The following is a 19,436-nucleotide window of genomic DNA, read 5'->3' on the forward strand; positions in this document are numbered from 1 at the left end:
TTCTACTGCTGCCTTCAACTCCTCCTGAGAGGTTCCTACTTACAAGCTCGAAGGACTTAATTATGATGTGCGTTCAAGTGATTTTCAATGGGGAAAAAGTGGACACATTGGCAAATTTTCTCTTACCAACAAAAGCAAAATGGCTAGTGCAACCTGTATTTTATCATTCTGGTGCTGCCAAAAAGAATGATGGGAAGAGTATTTTGGTCACACAAGTCTGTCATTCTGTAATCTTGTATTTTATGGCAAGTTTAATTTTTTTATCAGCAGCACACAAAATGCATGGAAACTAAATTAACTGTAGATGTGAAATAAGTATTAAAATAGAATAAATATTTGTTTCATCTTGGATAAAGAAAATAAAACCTACACTCTAAAAAATGCTGGGTTAAAAACAACCCAAGTTGGGTTGAAAATGGACAAACTCAGCGATTGGGTTGTTTTAACCCAGTGGTTGGGTTAAATGTTTGACCAACCTGCTGGGTAGTTTTATTTAACCCAACTATTGTTTAAAAAATATTGTATTGCTTTAAAATGAACCCAAACTAAGTTTAAAGAATAATAATTAAATAATAAGCATTTATTAAATTGCTTATTAATAAATTAGTAAGTAAGTAAGTAAGTAAGTAATTTTAATTTATAAAGCACATTTACACACAGCGCAAACTGCCCAAAGTGCTGTACAATGAAAAACACACATATAAAATCAATAAATAAAGAATAATAAGTAATAAAATTTAAAAAAAAAAAAAAAAAAAAAAAAAAAAAAAAAAGGTGAATAAATGTTCACCTTTTGATTATTATTGTTGCCTCTAGTAATTATGTGTCTGATTTTTAATTTCTAACTTATTTTGGGTTAATTTTAAGCCAGCCATATAGTCATTTTTAAACAATAGTCAGGTTAAAAAAAAACCAAAAAAAAACGTTGGGCCACATTTAACCTAAACCCCTGGGTTAAAACAACCCAATCGCTGGGTTTGTCCATTTTCAACCCAACTTGGGTTGTTTTTAGCCTAGCATTTTTAGAATGTAATTTATTTTAATACAATGTATTTTATTTAAGGGTCACTGATGAATAAGGTTTTTAAAAGTGAAAAGGAAAAAAAAACATAATGGAGACATAATTAATTTTGAAGTCTTATTACTGTAAGTGTTAACAATAAGATTATGTGGTTTTTATAAACAGTTAACTTGTTTTTTTTTTTTTTTTTTTTTACAAGATGGACAAAATTTGTCACCAAAAAAGTCATTCGTTTTAACCAAAATTTTTATCTAATTTTTTTATCGAATGACATTTTTGGTTATAATGCTAACAGTGCTAACAGGCTAATATCTAGCTAGTTAGCTAGCTGACAAAATGACAATCAAACATTTTATATTTAGTACAAGTTTTTAAAATATTACAACATTTTCCATGTTTTAAAGCGGTTGTACCGAATGACCTGATGTTTCGGGACGTGTATGAGCAAGTGAAAACATTAATTTTTCAAATAGTTAAGAGAGAGTTAGTTGCAGTACTTTGTTTCATAACCATGTGGTCCTGTGCAGGTGTCTGAATGATGTCACATCCTGTCACATGATTGAGCACATGATTTGATCCAACTTGGTTACTCTGAATGACATCAATGAAATTTTCTCATAACAAAGCAACGACTTCTACACATAATTTTAATACCATTTTGCACTATGTTGATATATGATGTTATAAAATCATGCCAGAATAAGAAATATACATAAGATAAGATATATAAGATATTTTAATCAAATGAAATGGCTGTATTGGCCTTTGGACAGTTAAACCATAGAAATATAATTAAAACCTTTTGGATTCAATAAAAGAGATCTAGTTGTACTACCTTACATACTGTGGATGTCATATCTTTGTTTTTTTATTATTATTAAGGACAGAAAAATTAGCCATCACGTCATTGACCCTTAAATGTATTTTTAACCCTAAATTCAAGGCAGTATAAGAAATATAACCATTATGAATAAATACTTCAAAATATAATTATTTTTCCACATAGTAGTTAATATCCATTACCTGACACCATTCTTGACATGAGATTCGGCCAAAAACGCCCTCGATTTCATCTGATAAAACGTATTAATAAAATCAATTCACTATAGATAAAGAAGTGTACAGTGTAAAAGTAATATGAATAAAAGAAGCTGAGGAAGGAGAAACACCAAGTCAAGTAATTTGTTTTTGTATTTTTGTGTTTTGTATGGAGTAAAATGAGCCACCGTTGGAGCATCATGGGAGTTTTGTAGCGTAAACGTCACAGAACGAAAGCTAGCTTAATTACAGCTGATAGAGTGTGCATGTGCGCTGTGGATTTGGACTTTTGCTGGGATAATGTGCGTAAGCTGAGATGGCGGATTAGAAGTGGCACATGCTGACAGCTGTGAGACTTAGTGAGAGTGTGTCTGACTGTTGATGTGATGTATTACGGGCCGTTTTTTTTTTTTTTTTTTTTTTTAAACAGGCTGTTGAAGAGGTTAATGTCCCTTATCTAATGTTGGTTCTCTGTAAGCCTTTCAAATCACCAATATTTCTCTTCCTCCTTTTCTCCATCTCTGTCTTCTACTCATCATATCACACATTTCTATTTGCCGAGTAGAAGGATGGGGATCTTTACGGTGAATGTGGAAAATCTCAGCAGATGCAGGTTAACGGAGCTCGTATGACTCAGTCGGCGAGCTCAACACAGCGGGAACTACTGTACGTTTGACTTCATACACGTTACAAATAATCCAGCCTGGGAATTCGTCAGCATTATCTCAGCACTCACATCCCAAATGTTCAGTACTGCTTCATAATTTCATAGCTAGAGTTTCCCTAACTACACTACCGATCAAAGGTTTGGAATAATTATGAAATTAATACTTTTTTATATGAAGAATTGTATTCAGTAGAGAGAAATTAAAGTGTTCAAAAGTGACAGTAAAGACAATTATAATGTTACAAAATATTTCTATAATAAATTAAAATAAATGTTGTTCTTTGGAACTTTCTATTCATCAAAGAATCTTGAAAAATTTCCACAAAAATATGAAGCAGCACAACTGTTTCTTGAGCAGCAAATCAGCATATTAGAATGATTTCTGAAGGATCATGTGACACTGAAGACCGAAGTAATGATGCTGAAAATTCAGCTTTGCATCATAGGAATAAATTACAAATTTAAAATATATTACAATAGAAAACAGCTATTTTAAATTGTAATAGTATTTCACAATATTCCTTTTTTTGCTGTATTTTTGATCAAATAAAATGGAGCCATGGTGTGCATAAGAAAAAAAAAAACATAATTATTCCAAACTTTTGTGGGTAGTTTAATTTTTGATGGAGTTTTCCAAATTTTCCAATTTTCAATATGTTTTTGTATTTTTTGAAAATACGATTACTTAGAAAGTAACAGGACAGCATCTTATTGGGGCTTTGCATTTTCTAAGACGGTGTTTGCATATAAATGGCAATCAGCGAGCACAATTCATTCTTAGTGAATTCCCTCTTGTGTTTTTATATGCTTGATCTGCACCCATTAAGGGACATTAAGAGAATATCCCAAAATATGGAGCAATTTCGGTCTGTGTATGTGCTGACCAAAGAACGAACACGGATTAATGAGCTGCCTTTATAGATTTTCCTGTCCATAATAAGAAAAAGGGAAAAAGAAATTGTTCTTTTCCTAAACAGACAGAGAGCTGAGAGAGAGAAAACAAGCAAAGGATACAATTTATCAGGGAAATGACATAAACTCGGCATTACGGATAGGATTTCATCAATCCTTTTCAATCCCTGTGTCCGAGTACTGCATCTGCTGAGATTTGAACCGTTCAAGCAGCAGACGATTTGCTATCCAATGGAGTGCTGGGAATTAAGTGCTGTAGATGCCAGGAAAAGTTGTTTCTTGTGGTTAAATACTAAGTGCTTGTTTAACAACAGATTTAAAAAGAGAGTTCACTCAAAAATTAAAATTCTGTTATTAATTACACGCCCTCATGTCGTTCCAAACACATAAGACTTTCGTTCATCTTTGGAACACAAATGAGGATCTTTTTGTTGAAATCTGAGAGCTTCATAGATAGCTATGTGACTACAACTTTGATGCTTCAAAAACTTCATAAAGAGGTCGTAAAACTAATACATATGAATTGAGCGGTTTAGTCCAAATTTTCTGAAGAGACTCAATCACTTTATATTAGGGATGTCCAGATCCGATCACGTGATCGGAAATCGGGCCCGATCATGTGGTTTCAGTCTCGATCGGAATCGGCCGTTACCTCCCGATCAGGACTCGGATATATATGTATATATATTCTCATTATTTTGAATACATCTATAGTGATGCGGTGGCACAGAGTTAGGCCTGTTTCACACTGCAAGCATAAGCGGCGCTTGAGTAGCGCATATTTTTTTCAGCGTGCATGTCAACCAACGGGTGCATTCACACAGGCAGCAGGAGCAGCTCGTAAAGCGTCAGGCAGGAGCGTCGCGTAAGCAGCAGTGCCGCGATCGTCTCGGCACCGAGTCTATCCCTGTGTCTCAATCAGCTCCCTAGCTCCCTAGCTCCCTAGGTCGTGAATCAGTATATAATGAAAGTGAATGTGGCTGATACCCTGATCAGTGCCCTGACTACTGAACTAGGGAGCTGATTGAGACACACGCTGCGCTGCTGACGCGTAATTAAAGTGAAAGCACACTTTTGATGGACAAAATAAATATAATTTCACACAAAAAGTGTTCAAAATGCACACAATACGCATGTCTAATGTGTTTTAACAAGAATTTGAGTATGACAGAAAAGAAAATTAAGAATCAAAAATAATAATAGAAGATTTACCCATTTAAACTTGTTTTTTTATTATTCAGTTTGGGTTAAAGTATGGTGTATTATAAAAAACTAAAGTAAACTAGCCAGAAAATATGATATATATAAACATTATTTTAGTTATTACACAGACTGCAGCATACCCAAATCAAACCAAATATATTTGTTTTTATATTAGCCTTTTTTATATTTACTGTTGCACTAAAGTGAAGTGAAGTGAACAATTTATGTTATTTATTACTTGATTGTTCAAGCTACCTCACAGAAGTGCTCTGTTTGTAATTAAATAAAAAATAAGGAACGTCCTGGATCTGTTTTTTTTCGCTCTTCTTTATTCTTTTTTTGATGTATTATAGAAGTATCGGATCGGGACTCGGTATCGGCAGATACTCAAAATCAAATGACTCGGACTTGGACTCGAGGGCAAAAAAACCTGATCGGGACATCCCTACTTTATATGATGAACAGATTTAATTTAGACTTTTATTCACATAAGCATTGATCAACTTGCACATCAGTTGTGGTAAACAGAAGCTCAAGCATGTTTGCTTGATGTGCGAGAGCCAATGAGGTTCATTCTCAGTCTCTTCAGAAAATTTTGGACTAAACTGCTTTATTCATATGGATTAGTGAGTAATTGAATTTTCATTTTTGGGTGAACTATCCCTTTAAGGTACGTTCACACCAAGAATGATTACAAATAACCATAATTATATGCACCAAAGCACATTATCACTCTGTTTATTATAAGCACCTGCTTTTTTTTGTCGTCTACCTCTTTAAATGCTCTTTAAAGCAGGATGGATTCTGATTGGCTGTCAATGTTTTTATTGTTCATCAACTGGATAAAATCATTCTGAAAGTGATCCCAACAATATCGTTCCTCTGTACCGTTATTGTCATAGTTGTGGTGTGGACTCTGCTATTCTTTTACTTTTGAGCGATTATTAAAATGATATCTTTATCGTTATGGTTATCCATAGTGTGAACGTGCTTTTTGCCCTAAAAAAGTGCCAAAATGTTCCTTGTGGGTCTGATCATAGTTCAGAGTATGAGGTATGTGTACCTGCATACTAACATGTACTTCATCAACGGACAAGTAAGTTCTTCATCAAATATATTACATACTATGAAGGAATTCGTACGCAGCTTAGGTCTCACAGAGCTGTTGTATTGAGTCTCTTTCTTCTCTCCTCACAGCTTGCGCTAACATATTTTCCACACACCACGAGACACCAATTACACTTCACCAACTGTCATTTCTCAGAGGAAATGGTGAAAAATATCAGGGTGAAACTGGGCTATCAGGTCCAGTGAAAGAAAGAAAGATCTCTCTTCGCTATAATCCTAGTATATGTGTTTATCTCATGTACAGAACAGAACAGCACTGTACTGTACTATATTTAATATATTTTGAGTAATTTGTGTGAAAACTCATAAAAATGCACTTTAAAACAGGACTTATAGGGATTTGTGACACATGTGAACATGCACACACACACACACACATACTGAGTGGACTCATCTTTTGTCCTTGTTTATATGAAAAAGCTGTTTATAGAATAGCTCCACCCTCCTCCTCCTTCATACGCCCACAAACAGCAAACCATCTGATCATAAAAGCTCCTTACAGCCCTGAACGTTACTGCAAGCGTGACGTCTGTTCAGTTGCACATTACAGACACGTGCTCGGCTCGCTGCATGGTACGCTTCATTCGGTTCCTGATATCTCCTTTAAAATGTCTTCAATAATGCCTGTAAATATTGTGCCAACAGAAATATTACTTATGTAAAAGTAAAGTGACATTATTTTGTCTGCAATAAAATGGTTTCCTCAAATGGGTTTTGAATTAGTTTCTGTCAGAGAGTGTTGCGAGCTGGGCTTGGCATTAATGTTTTTGCTCACCAGCCACTGTGGCTAGTAGTTTTTCAGTTACTAGCCACTCAGTATTTCACTGTACACAATTTTGACATCGATACCATGGGGAAAAACTAAAATGATCTCATAATTTGGCAGCAGGTATATTAGGCTGCTGTCACTTTAAGACCTGATGCATAGATCCATTACTGTTACATGCGTTTTTTTCTCAACTGTTCACGTGCACTTAAAGGTGCCATTGAACGTTTTTTTTACAAGATGTAATATAAGTCTAAGGTGTCCCCTGAATGTGTCTGTGAAGTTTCAGCTCAAAATACCCCATAGATTTTTTTAAATTATTTTTTTTAACTGCCTATTTTGGGGCATCATTAACTACGCACCGATTCAGGGCTGCTGGCCCTTTAAATCTCGTGCTCCCTGCCCATTGAGCTCGCGACTCTATAATACAGTGCATTTACAAAGTTCACACAGCTAATATAACCCTCAAATGGATCTTTACAAAATGTTCGTCATGTATGCTGCATGCATGCTTCGGTCATGTGAGTATAGTATTTATTTGGATGTTTACATTTGATTCTGAATGAGTTTGATAGTGCTCCGTGGCTAAAGCTAACATTACACACTGTTGGAGAGATTTATAAAGAATGAAGTTGTGTTTATGAATTATACAGACTGCAAGTGTTTAAAAATGAAAATAGCGACGGCTCTTGTCTCCATGAATACAGTAATAAACGATGGTAACTTTAACCAACAGTAGCCTACATTAGCAACATGTTAACGAAACATTTAGAAAGACAATTTACAAATATCACTAAAAATATCATGATATCATGGATCATGTCAGTTATTATTGCTCCATCTGCCATTTTTCGCTGTTGTTATAGCTTGCTTTCCTAGTCTGATGACTCGGCTGTGCACAGATCCAGATGTTAATACTGGCTGCCCTTGTCTAATGCCTTTCATAATGTTGGGAACATGAGCTGGCATATGCAAATATTGGGGGCGTACACCCCGGCTGTTACGTAACAGTCGGTGTTATGTTGAGATTCGCCTGTTCTTCGGAGGTCTTTTAAACAAATGAGATTTATATAAGAAGGAGGAAACAATGGAGTTTGAGACTCACTGTATGTCATTTCCATGTACTGAACTCTTGTTATTCAACTATGCCAAGGTAAATTCAATTTTTAATTCTAGGGCACCTTTAAAACATAACTGACTTTGTTTTCTTGAATACTTGCCAAGACTGGTATTTTGACATTATTTTGTGTGTATTTGACTGTTTAAGCACAATAAGCAGCGAAAATTAGCTAAATTTAGTACTGAGAGGTGGCTTTATGTGTGCACACTTTAGGTGTGACCACAAAATCTGCGGGAATGAGTAAAATTATGCACAATACGCACAATCCCATGCCGAAATTCTAACTCTGTAACACCAACAATAGTCATCTGGAGCAAATGAAACAAGTGAGTGAGGGAAGGCGGGTTTGTGTGTCAACTCGCTGTCGCAGAGATGAGAGAGCGAGAAAGCACAGCTGGTAGCCTATCAGGCTATCTACAGGAAATGTATATTGGAAGTATTTACAGTCGTTAAACAAAGATTTATAAATACTGTAACAAATGTATTGCTCATTATTAGTTCATGCTAGTTAATACATTAACTAATGTTAACAAATGAACCTTTTTGTAAAGTGTTACGAAAGTTACTGTCAACGTTGAGTTTAAGTTCAAGATACTGGATGTAAATGATGAAGAATGCGCCACTTCAGCAACTAATTCTTTTAATTGCAACATGAACAGCAATATACAGACACAAAATTTTAAAAAAATTCCGTAAAATTTACTTAAAGCAGAACTAAGTAACTTTTTTACCTTCATAAATAGTTTTCTAAGTCCTTACAATGGTTAATTGACTTGTAGTGGTGTGTTTGAGGCGAGCACTAACCCCCTCTGGCACGTCTACGCCAAAAAACAGCACTTGCAAGTTGAGTTTGCCGACCAGACACAATCTCCCTCACGTTCACGTTCACGCGAGAGTGACAAAATGCTTTACGTTAATTCAAAAACAATGTATATAATATTACTTTATAAGACAATTTCGAAAATTACCCACCTCCATCGAGATTTCTTGTACTGTATTTGCAAAACTATTGCGCTGGTGAGCGTTGTAGTCCAGAGCTGCGCTTGGAGTATTTACTACAGTGTGATTCACTGAAGGAACCTGTAGGGGGAGCTTCGCAAATCTTACTGAGTTCCGCTTTTAAAAAAATTAACTCAGAAATTGCTTGCAAATTTGACAAGTAACATTGAATACAATGTGAAATTTTTAAGTAGAAATGCTAAAATAGTGTTTTCTTGTAAAATGTACTCAAATAATCTTCGAAAAATCATTTTTTACAATGCAGGTAAAAACGATCTTTGATTTGCCGAGAACATCTGTTGCGCACTTTAGTTACGTTTTCTCTCTTTTCCCCAACAGCAAACCTCGGACACCAACGGCAACCTGCGAAAACGCGTCAACTCCAGCATTCAGTCTCAACCGGACTCCAAGAAAACCCAAAGAACCGAAACATCTAGCAAGAGCGCCACAGCCACATCCAAACCAACTCTGACCAGCCAATCATCTTCCACCTCAGAGGGTACCAGCAGTTTCTCCAGTCAGTCACGTCTAAGCCCCAGTTCTGCCAGCCAGTCAAATGCAGCCACTTCATCCTGCGCCTCCAAGACCACACCGCCAGCCCCGCCCTCTACACCAACAGTTCCCGAGAAACCATCGCCGGGCGCGACCCCTGGCTCCGCCTCTCTTCACCATCTCCTTGGGCCTAAATTAGAAAATATTAAAAAGAAGGAAGCCAAGGCCGCACCTCAACCTGCCGCTCCTGCGACCGGAGGAGCCAGCAAGATCGACGAATATGCACGTATTTTATTCCCAGTGTCCTTTGGGGCATTCAACATGGTGTACTGGGTGGTTTACTTATCCAAAGACACCATGGACGCCAAGGGAGGCTAACAAGAACAGGCTTGGTTGTTTGTACCCTTTTTTTTACAACTCGCTGAACAAATGAAGTAAAGAGCCCTCTTAAGGATTACGTCAACTGTTCAATTCCAAGAAATGAAATTCTATTGCGGCAGATGAGCGCACAGAAGAGATTATCTGGGTGAAATAATATTAAAACTTTTTTGTTGTTTATCAAAAGGGCCATACACAAGATTAAGCATGTGGATATATTATAATAAGTAAAAAATAATTCACTTAAAAAACAATCCAAGCAATCTCACAGGAATGAATCCTAGATTTATCTGTTGTCTGTTTGAATAGCCATATTTCCGGTCTGTCCTATTTATTGCCGGACACACTGAAGAAGGAACAATGCTACTGAATAGAAAAACCAATACCAGGGACGTTTAGTCTATTTTTATATAGAGACACTTCCGGGAAAAATCCTTCCTTCATTCGAAGAACCGTTTTCGGAAAACCAACAGATCTGAACTGAACTTGCAGATGTCTGCCAAGAAGACATATTTCTGACATAGTATTTCTTTCAGTTGTGATCTAATTTTAAACCACATCATGGTGTATGTAAACTATCAGGCATGAATGGTATCGATTCTGTGTTCTCTCGCCGAGAGAAAACGTTGGAAAGGGAGCGTGTGCTGATCAGTGAAAAACACATATGCATGTCTTTTATTTTTTAAAGAGACTAAAAGAATTTTTGTCGTTACAAATTAAGTCGTTAAAACACAAATGATGGTTTTCTCTCTTTGTTTTTGAAGTTAAATGGCTTGTTTTTAGTTTAGTTCAACTTGGGTTTCATTTTCATTGTTGCAGTATTTTTTGTCTTATAGCTGATACACTCTCTGCTATAAACAAGGACGTGTGATATATAGGGAAGGAGTTCCAACAAATGAAGGCCCCCTGGAGCCTGGTGCCGTGGCAACCGCACAGGGTCCAGATGGTTCGGGAGTCATTTAGAACAATAAGAGGGATAAACGGACTGATGTTGTCATGGAAGATCTGGAGGATGACGAAAACCTCCACCAATTCATATAGGGCTGTTTTTGTATGTGTAAATTGGATATAAACAGTGATTGGTTGAGGTCTACATTATCCACCAATTATTAGTTGTCACAAAAAGTCAATGTTAAAGGAATAGATCACTCAAAAATGGTCCCGTGGAACATAAAAGAAAAACTGCGAGTTTATATCTCATAATTCTGACTTTATAACACGCAATTGCAATATTATATCACACAATTCTGACTTTATAACTCGCAATTGCCAATTATATCTCACAACTCTGAGAAAAAAAGCTGCAATTATCTTTTATTTTGTGGCAGAAACAATCTTCCAGCTTGTTTGTCACACAAATCTATTGTTTGACATATATATATATATATATATATATATATATATATATATATATATGGTCAAATATGGTCATATGGACTACTTTTTATAGGTGGTTGTGCAGCGATGCCATAGAAGAACCATTTTAGGTTCCTGAAAGAACCTTTCGAATTTTTTGAATTATGAACCTGAACCTTTTGAATTATTGAAACTTTTTCCACTACAAAGAAACTTTTGTGCATTAGAAAAGTTCCTTGGATGTTAAAAGTTCTTCATGCCAACAATATTTTTTTTTTTCACTATGTGGACATAAGAAAGGTTGGGAAAATCTCCTATTGTGTTCCGCAGAAGAAAGCAAGTCATATGGGTTTGGAACAACATGAAGGCAAGTTAGTTTTTGGGTGAGCTATTTCTCTATGGAATTCATGGTGATTTGCTGTTCAGTATTGGTGTGCTGCAGACTGCTGCACTAATTTGAGACATTCTTCTGATATTTCGGGTGATCTTAGCAGATTGCTTTTGAATGGATCCGTTCCATCGCTATGTTACAATGTGACATAAAACACACAGCATAATTGGCACAAATCTGGTTGATTTAATCAAATCTATACAAATAATTAAAGGATTATTTGATTAATTAGAACAAATGTGCATGTGTATTCTTAGACCCAAGCCTAGAAGAATATGAATGTTCTGGTATGCCTGTGTGTGTGTATGTATGGAGATAGTCTCACTGGTTAGGCTCGGATCTTAACTATTACTCCACATGTTAATGAGGCAGCACAGTTCATCTGATGAATCATTAACTGCTCTCCCTCTATCATGCTGTTTCCAACATAAATGTATAAGAAATGCTTTCATATTTACTGGTCAAAGGGAGAAAATGAAAAACTCATTATAATAGGCATAATATTTACTACACGTACTGCTCACATATTGCATATTGCCTATTTAAAACAGTACAGAAGCCCTAAAAGGCCATGCACATGTTACATGGTTAAGCAAGAGGTGTTCAGTTATCATCTCTGAATTTGGCCTAAATCTGGTTATTTTGCTTTCTCAATCATTTTTTGTGTCACAACGCATATCACATTGCATATTTGCAAAAACTGTTGATTTCTTTTCATTCTAGTTTGTTTATTGTTAAAAAAAATGGGAGAAAAAAAAAAAAAAAAACTATTGATTTCCTCCTCCTGTCATTGGTCAAAAAACAGATAGTACCGCCCCAAATTCACACCATTGGTTGATCCAGTGTTGCTGTGTCAGGCTAGTTAAAATTTGTGGTTGACTTTGCTACAAGTTCTTTCTACACAGTAACAGAAGGGTGAGTGTCCAATCCCTCCTGTTCGACCCGACCGCGTGGGACTCTAACTCGGGTCCTCTGGCATGGGAGACGGGCGCTCTAACGAGGAGGCTAGGGACAGGGCTATCAGCAGTGTGATGGAGTGATCAAAATGTCTGGCTTCCCCGGAAACTCATTCTAGTGTGAAATTGACTTTGTACCTTCATCCTCCATCACACACACATGCTCACACACCTCGTTAACCTGCATAATACTGTTCTCTCTCTCTCTCTCTCCCTGACGATGTGACCAATTCAAAATGACAAACGTGTTTACATAAACATTTATGCCTGTGCATTTTAGTCTGTAGTTTAGGTAAGAACTACAAACTGAACTGCAGTTTTGGGCCTGTATTTAGGCTTATGATGGGAGATGGAAGAAGTGCATGACTGCTAACGTCCACTTTGTGTCCCTACTGGCAGTTTGCCTGAATGCATCTTCTGCCGAACACCACAGCTTATCGTTCAAACACAGAAGACTCTTTTGCTCCAGTGAGCCAAACACAGGCTTTATTAGAGCTCTTATTTGAGACGCCCAGAGACCAGAAACGTCCTGGCCCGTACTGAGCACACCAGTACCCCTAAGAAAAGCCCAACAGTCTCAAAGATAAAGTTCATTTGAGGTCCAAAAAAGAACATTTGTCTTAAAAAAAATGGTTCTTGGGTTGCTACATGATCCTTTGGAGATCTTTTCTTCTTCCTCTTCTTCTTATATTTCCCATTCTGGTGATTATTTGTTCAAACAAGTATGTTCATGGTGTAAAAATACTTAAACAATAAACATTATTATTATATTATGATTATTATTATTTAATGCTATTTAATTATTTATTTTTGCATTACAGCATTAATTGTCATGCTAATCACAGGAAAATCATGATTACATAACTACTTTTTTTTTCTTTTGATTTTGTGGTGAAATGTGACCCAGACATGTTCCTTCTTGAGATTCACCCAGACAAGCTCTTTGAGAAACTTGTAGAATGTTCTTCTATGGCATCAGACTGTAAACCCTGTAATGGTTCTAATTGGACGCTTTAGTGAATACGGTGAACACAGATCTGTGTGAGCCACGTATGTCTAGAAAGGAATCTTCAGCAGGCTTACTTTTTCATTTCAGTTACTTTCTGTCTTTCTTTAATCTGCTAAACCATATTGTGATCAGTCATTTTCTAATTATTGCTTATTATCACAATGAAAAATTTGTTTTATAAGACTTTTTGGACACAGAAAGAGAAGAAGTCATTAGTTTTGTCGTTCTAAAGGCTCCACAGAGCGGAGGAGAGTGTCTCGGGGCCAGTAGCTGTCTCGACTGATAAACTAGAGAACATCATGTATAGCAGGAGACAGAAAGACAGAGAGATTGTGTTTATCATGCCCTACAGAGTTTATCATGTTGGCGGTGATAAGAACAAATATCCATAATCTTCCTCTGGATGGAGCTCAAAAAGAAGAGAGATGTAACACAAAGAGAGGGAAGAAAACACGGCCTAACAGCTATTGAGTGGGAAATGGATTTCGTTTGGATTCATTTGTCAGGCTCCAACCTGAAGGGGAAAAAAATCACACCGCTTCCACTGTATATAACTCATATAAACTGAATGTCTGTTTATAAAAATGAAGAAAATATACAATCAGTGTTTTGTAGTGTATATATTATTATTATTATTATTATTCTTTACTTACTGCCCTATGCAAGAAAACTACTTCAGAACTGACGAACAGGTGCCTGTGGTCTCGCATTGATGAGGTCATCGCTCACGGTCCAATGAGGGAAGAGAAAAAAAAAATAAACATACATCTGTCATATATAAACAAAACGTCTTGTGTCTTTAAATGATCTTATTTCTTTATTTGTATGTGCGGTGAGCTTTATTCTCCTCATAGATTTGTGATAAAGACTTTTTTTAAAGTTAGATCTCTTTAAAGTAATTTCTCCTAGACAACAATAGAGTATATGAGAGACTTTTACTTATATTTTCAGCTTTTCTGAGATCCCAGCAATCTCACATGTGCAGTAGTGGCCAAAAGTGATGTGTGGCCTAGGAAAATTGACATCTTCAACATTTATTAAAGAAAAATGTTAAAGATTCTGTAAGCATATTGTGTGGTTGTGCTTGGAGTCTATTGTTTTATTTGTGATAATGCTATGAAACATGCCAAATTGTGCAGACAACATGTTTGGCCAGGCTGTCATAAAAGGAAATTATAAACACATGCAAAAACAAGAGAGAACCAACAAAATATTAATAACTGATTATGTTGTAGTCAATGTATGCTTTTTCCTGAGGGTTTTTTTTTTTTTTTTTTGCCAAATGATTTGGGCTGTTGAATATATACCTTAAAGGGATAGTTCACCAAAAAAAAAAAAAAAATTCTGTCATCAATTACTCACCCTCATGTCATTCCTAACCCTAACCCTCAGGAAGAGGTTACAACTTTTAGAATGAAACTGGACATTTCTGAATGGTTAGTGGATACATTTATGTAGTTGCTGTGAAGTTGATTCAACTCATCGACTAGCATGTGCCGTCATGTTAATCTTTTGTGCAAGCATTGAATTGACCCTCGATTGTGATGCTGTCCGGCGTAAAATGACGGCATGGTAAAAACACTCTACTACAACAACTCTTCCTCTTCTCTAAAGCAGCCCAACATGGCCTCACCCCCTTTGTTGTGCGTTCTCAGGGGCAAGGTTTATGTAAATTTAGGGTTAGTGATGCCACCAACCCGGGAAGAAGCTCGTTGTAGTCCCTACCAGCCGTTTGTTGTAGTCCTTAAAGGGATAGTTCACCCAAAAATGAAAATTTTATGTTTATCTGCTTACCCCCAGCGCATCCAAGATGTACTGTAGGTGACTTTGTTTCTTCAGTAGAACACAAATGATGATTTTCAACTCCAACCGTTGCAGTCTGTCAGTCAAATAATGGGAGTGAATGGGAACTTGGATCAATAAGAGTCGAAAAACCTTGCATAGACAAATCCAAATTAAACCCTGCGGCTCGTGACGACACATTGATGTCCTAAGACACGAAACGATCGGTTTGTGCGAGAAACCGAACAGTATTTATATAATTTTTTACCTCTAATACACCACTATGTCCAACTGGGTTCAGCACTCGCTTAGTGAGGTCTGATCGTGCTCTGACAACGGCAGTGATGTCTGGCACTCATTGAAGTATATGCGCGAGACATCACTGCCGCTGTCAGAGCGCGATCAGACCTCACTAAGCTAATGCTGAACGCAGTTGGGCATAGTGGTGTTTTAGAGGTAAAAAATGATATAAATACTGTTCAGTTTCTCGCACAAACCGATCGTTTCGTGTCTTAGGACATCAATGTGTCGTCACGAGCCGCAGGGTTTAATTTGGATTTGTCTATGCAAGTTTTTTCGACTCTTATTGATCCAAGTTCCCATTCACTCCCATTATTTGGCTGACAGACGGCAACGGTTGGAGTTAAAAATCATCATTTGTGTTCTACTGAAGAAACAAATTCACTTACATCTTGGATGCGCTGGGGGTAAGCAGATAAACATCAAATTGTCATTTTTGGGTGAACTATCCCTTTAAACAGATAATTCTGTAAAAGAAAATATCTCCCTTTGCATTGAACTTTGAGCGTCGTAACTTTGCAGATGTTGTTTATGTTCAAATGGCAACATTACACACTAACCAAAGTTAAAAAAGTGAAATCATAGTCAAGGACCCCTTTAAGATCTTTTTAATGAAACCTGAGAGCTTTCTGTCCCTCCATTGACAGTCTATGCAACAATTTAAAGCCCCAGAAAGGTAGTAAAGACATCATTAAAGTAATCCAGTGGTTTAACCTCAATTATATGAAGAGATGTGAGTGCTTTGTTCACGCAAAAAACCAACAACACATCAACATCTGCTCTCGCACCAACACAACATACATGCGTCATGGTGCTCTCGCTAACGCACAATGGAGAATAATATTTTTTAAATAAAGTGGTAAATTATGTTTTTTTGCACAAAAAAGCACTTGCATCACTTCATAAAACTGAGGTTAAACTATTGGAGTCACATAGATTATTGTAATGATATATTTACTACCTTTCTGGTGCTTGAAAGTGGTAGTCGTGTTGCTGTCAGTGGAGGGACATAAAGCTCTCCGATTTCATCTTCATTTGTGTTCTGAAGATGAATGAAAGTCTTGTGGGTTTTGAACGACATGATGAGGGTGAGTAATTAATGACAGAATTTCCATTTTTGGGTGAACTACTCCTTTAAGTCTTCCCTCATATTTAAAACATACTCATATTTTGTTGGTTTAATCAAACTTGTAGGGTCATTAAAAACAAATGTCCCCTCCAGACATCACATTTGGACCCTACTGTATCTTCTCTAGAGAATCTCATCAATGGCTCAACTTTACCACAATCAAAAGACAAAAGATTTCAACATGATCTCAAGCATTTCTCATTAAATTCATCCACGACCAAATGATATAAGCTGCTGTCTGCATGATGTAGGCCTACCCTCCATGTATGTCAACAATTGTCACATTTGAGACTATTTTTATTCCTCCAAAGGAGTTTTAGAAGAAACATCTTGCAACTTCACAGAAACTTAATTGAAAACTCCATTAAGCCTTCTGAGACATGAGAGAGCGACCTCTGAGTAACAAAAATGTGCCTCTAGGGAGTTCTGACAAGAAAAGAAGATAAGAATTTGATAAATTAGAGTTTGTGTTGAGAGGTGAACCATTTTATCTGATAAAACCAGACGTACACCTTCACAACATCAAGCTTTCGACAGATCCGCCTCACCTTTGTAAAGAGACATTAATCAAACAATCAGCATCTCTCATAATTCCAGAAGAAGAATTATCACATTAAAAATATTCTCAGGCAAATCTGGCCTCTTTATTACAGTCAGCCTCCCTCCAAAAATAACCGCTGCTGCCATGGCAACAGCTGCTTCAAAGTAATAACAGTAAATAGCTTTTATTGTGACTGTTTTGAATGGCCAGTTTGCGGGAGGCAATTTTAAGCCAAGCAATTATTCTCTGATAATAAGATTTGGCCTCAGATTTGGCCAGCAGAGGACTGGACACACACTTACACACACACACATATGCACTGCAGGCTGTTTCTTATGTTTATTGTTGTTTCTCTCTCGCGCTCTCTCTCTCTCTCTGTGATTTCTTTAATAATGAATGTAACAACAGCTCAGCATCAGTGCTAATGAGTCAGATACACATCAATGCAGTTGTGAGTATACTTTGTGGGTTTTACTGATTTACTTTTTTGTGTTTAATTAATTTGTTACCTTGGAGAATATATGTTTGATCCTTTTGATGTTTGAACCTGCTTGATAAAGATCTAATCACACTGCATTACAATTGACACAGAAGTGAGAGCTCTACTGGTCAAAGTTGGTACTGCAAAAACAATTATTCTGCCAAGACAATTTTAATGTTTTCAAGACAATAAAAGAAAAGATTCTTTAAAAAATGTATTATCTGTTGCTTTTTGTGTATTCTAACTAAACTGACACAAACTATATGCATGCATTAAAGGGGACCTATTACATTCCTTTTTATGAGATCTCAAGTCTCAGGTGTCCCCAGAATGTGTCTGTGAAGTTTCAGCCCAAAATACCTCACAGATAATGTATTATACCATGTTGTAAAAGCCCATTTTTGAGTTAAAGAAATAACATGCTGTTTTCTTACATGTATCTTTAACCCTCTGGAGTCTGAGGCTGATTTGGGGCCCTGGAGAAGTTTTGACATGCCTTGACATTTGTGCTTTTTTCAGTTGTTCATAAACATATTAATGGCAAAAGTGTCATTACACTGTATTCAGCAGGAACTAGGCTACCATAATACATGAGCAACATGTATGTACATGTTTGTATTTTTTAAGGAATAACATTTATGCGTGGTTATTGAAAAAAACTTAAGTCACTGAAATAACGCCAAAATCTGTGTTCACAAGACTTCTGGGTATTGGAGGTTATAAACTAGAATTGTTGCTTCAAAATGATGTGAAAATTATCCTGCCTACTCATTCATATAAAACAATATTGATATTTAAATTTTGTAAGACACTTTTTGTCAAGAAACACAGTACGCATGGAGGCGTGAATCTTCATGAATAATGCTGTGATTCACACCTGAGAAGACAAAGACCCACATAATGACCTGCATAATGAGCCCTTTCAGTCAGGTAGGCTGTGAAAAAACCCTCTGTGAACATGTCTCAAGCTCATAATGCTGTATATCAAACATACAGAAAAAACAGCAATACTGTGAAATATTGTTAAAATTTAAAATAATGGTTTTCTATTATATACTTAAAAATATAATGTATTTCTGTGATGCAAAGCGTCTGAACATTCATGTTACCTCTATGGCATTTCATATAGGCTTTTAGCTTAAAAGCATGCACATTTGGAGAAATATTGATGGATTCTCATATGTTTGTCAATTTTTTTTTATACAGAGGAGTAATATTTATTCAATACTTATTGTCATCACTATGAGCGCTGGATACTCTGATGTCCTGTGTTTTCAATTCATACTTGCAGCCGGAGGGCGCTCTGTGCACATTTAGTCCACAATTGCCTCCTAATGAAGAACAGGCATACCATGTGACATTCCAGGAACTAACAGAAGCTTCCAGAGATCGCTAACCATGGCTATAACATGCAGATAGACACTTTTGAAGATAATAAATACACGATTGCGACAATGTATGCATGTATTGCCTCAGAATTTGTTTCTGAATAGCGCTGGCTCTGTGGGCGTGGCTGAATTAGCTGATAATGTGCTGACTCACGGACGTCTGACATGGCTCTCTTTTCATACAGATTACATAAACAGAGAATATTTGTTTTCGACTTACACGATTTAAAACCTGACATTTCAACGTTTCTTTAGACATATCTCATTTTTGTGTCATTAGTATTCACTAAGTTACAGTTCATTTTCTGAGAACTATCAGATTGGACTTTGTTCAGAGGGAGACGAGAGATCACGCATCATGTTAGTTTTCTTTTTTTTT

The 19,436-nt window shown here is 36.4% G+C and overlaps 1 protein-coding gene across 1 annotated transcript in view; it reads left to right on the plus strand.

Moving 5' to 3' along the window:
- gabra4 (gamma-aminobutyric acid type A receptor subunit alpha4) overlaps positions 1–14,091 on the plus strand; it is a 55,154-nt gene extending 41,063 nt beyond the window's left edge. Inside the window, exon 9 of the mRNA XM_048164117.1 lies at positions 9,194–14,091. Coding sequence (XP_048020074.1) covers positions 9,194–9,724 — 531 coding nt within the window. The 3' untranslated portion in view covers positions 9,725–14,091. The remainder of the gene's footprint in view (positions 1–9,193) is intronic.
- Positions 14,092–19,436: the final 5,345 nt, after the last annotated feature.

Source organism: Megalobrama amblycephala, linkage group LG17 (genome assembly GCF_018812025.1).
Source record: "Megalobrama amblycephala isolate DHTTF-2021 linkage group LG17, ASM1881202v1, whole genome shotgun sequence".
Classification (NCBI taxonomy): domain Eukaryota; kingdom Metazoa; phylum Chordata; class Actinopteri; order Cypriniformes; family Xenocyprididae; genus Megalobrama; species Megalobrama amblycephala.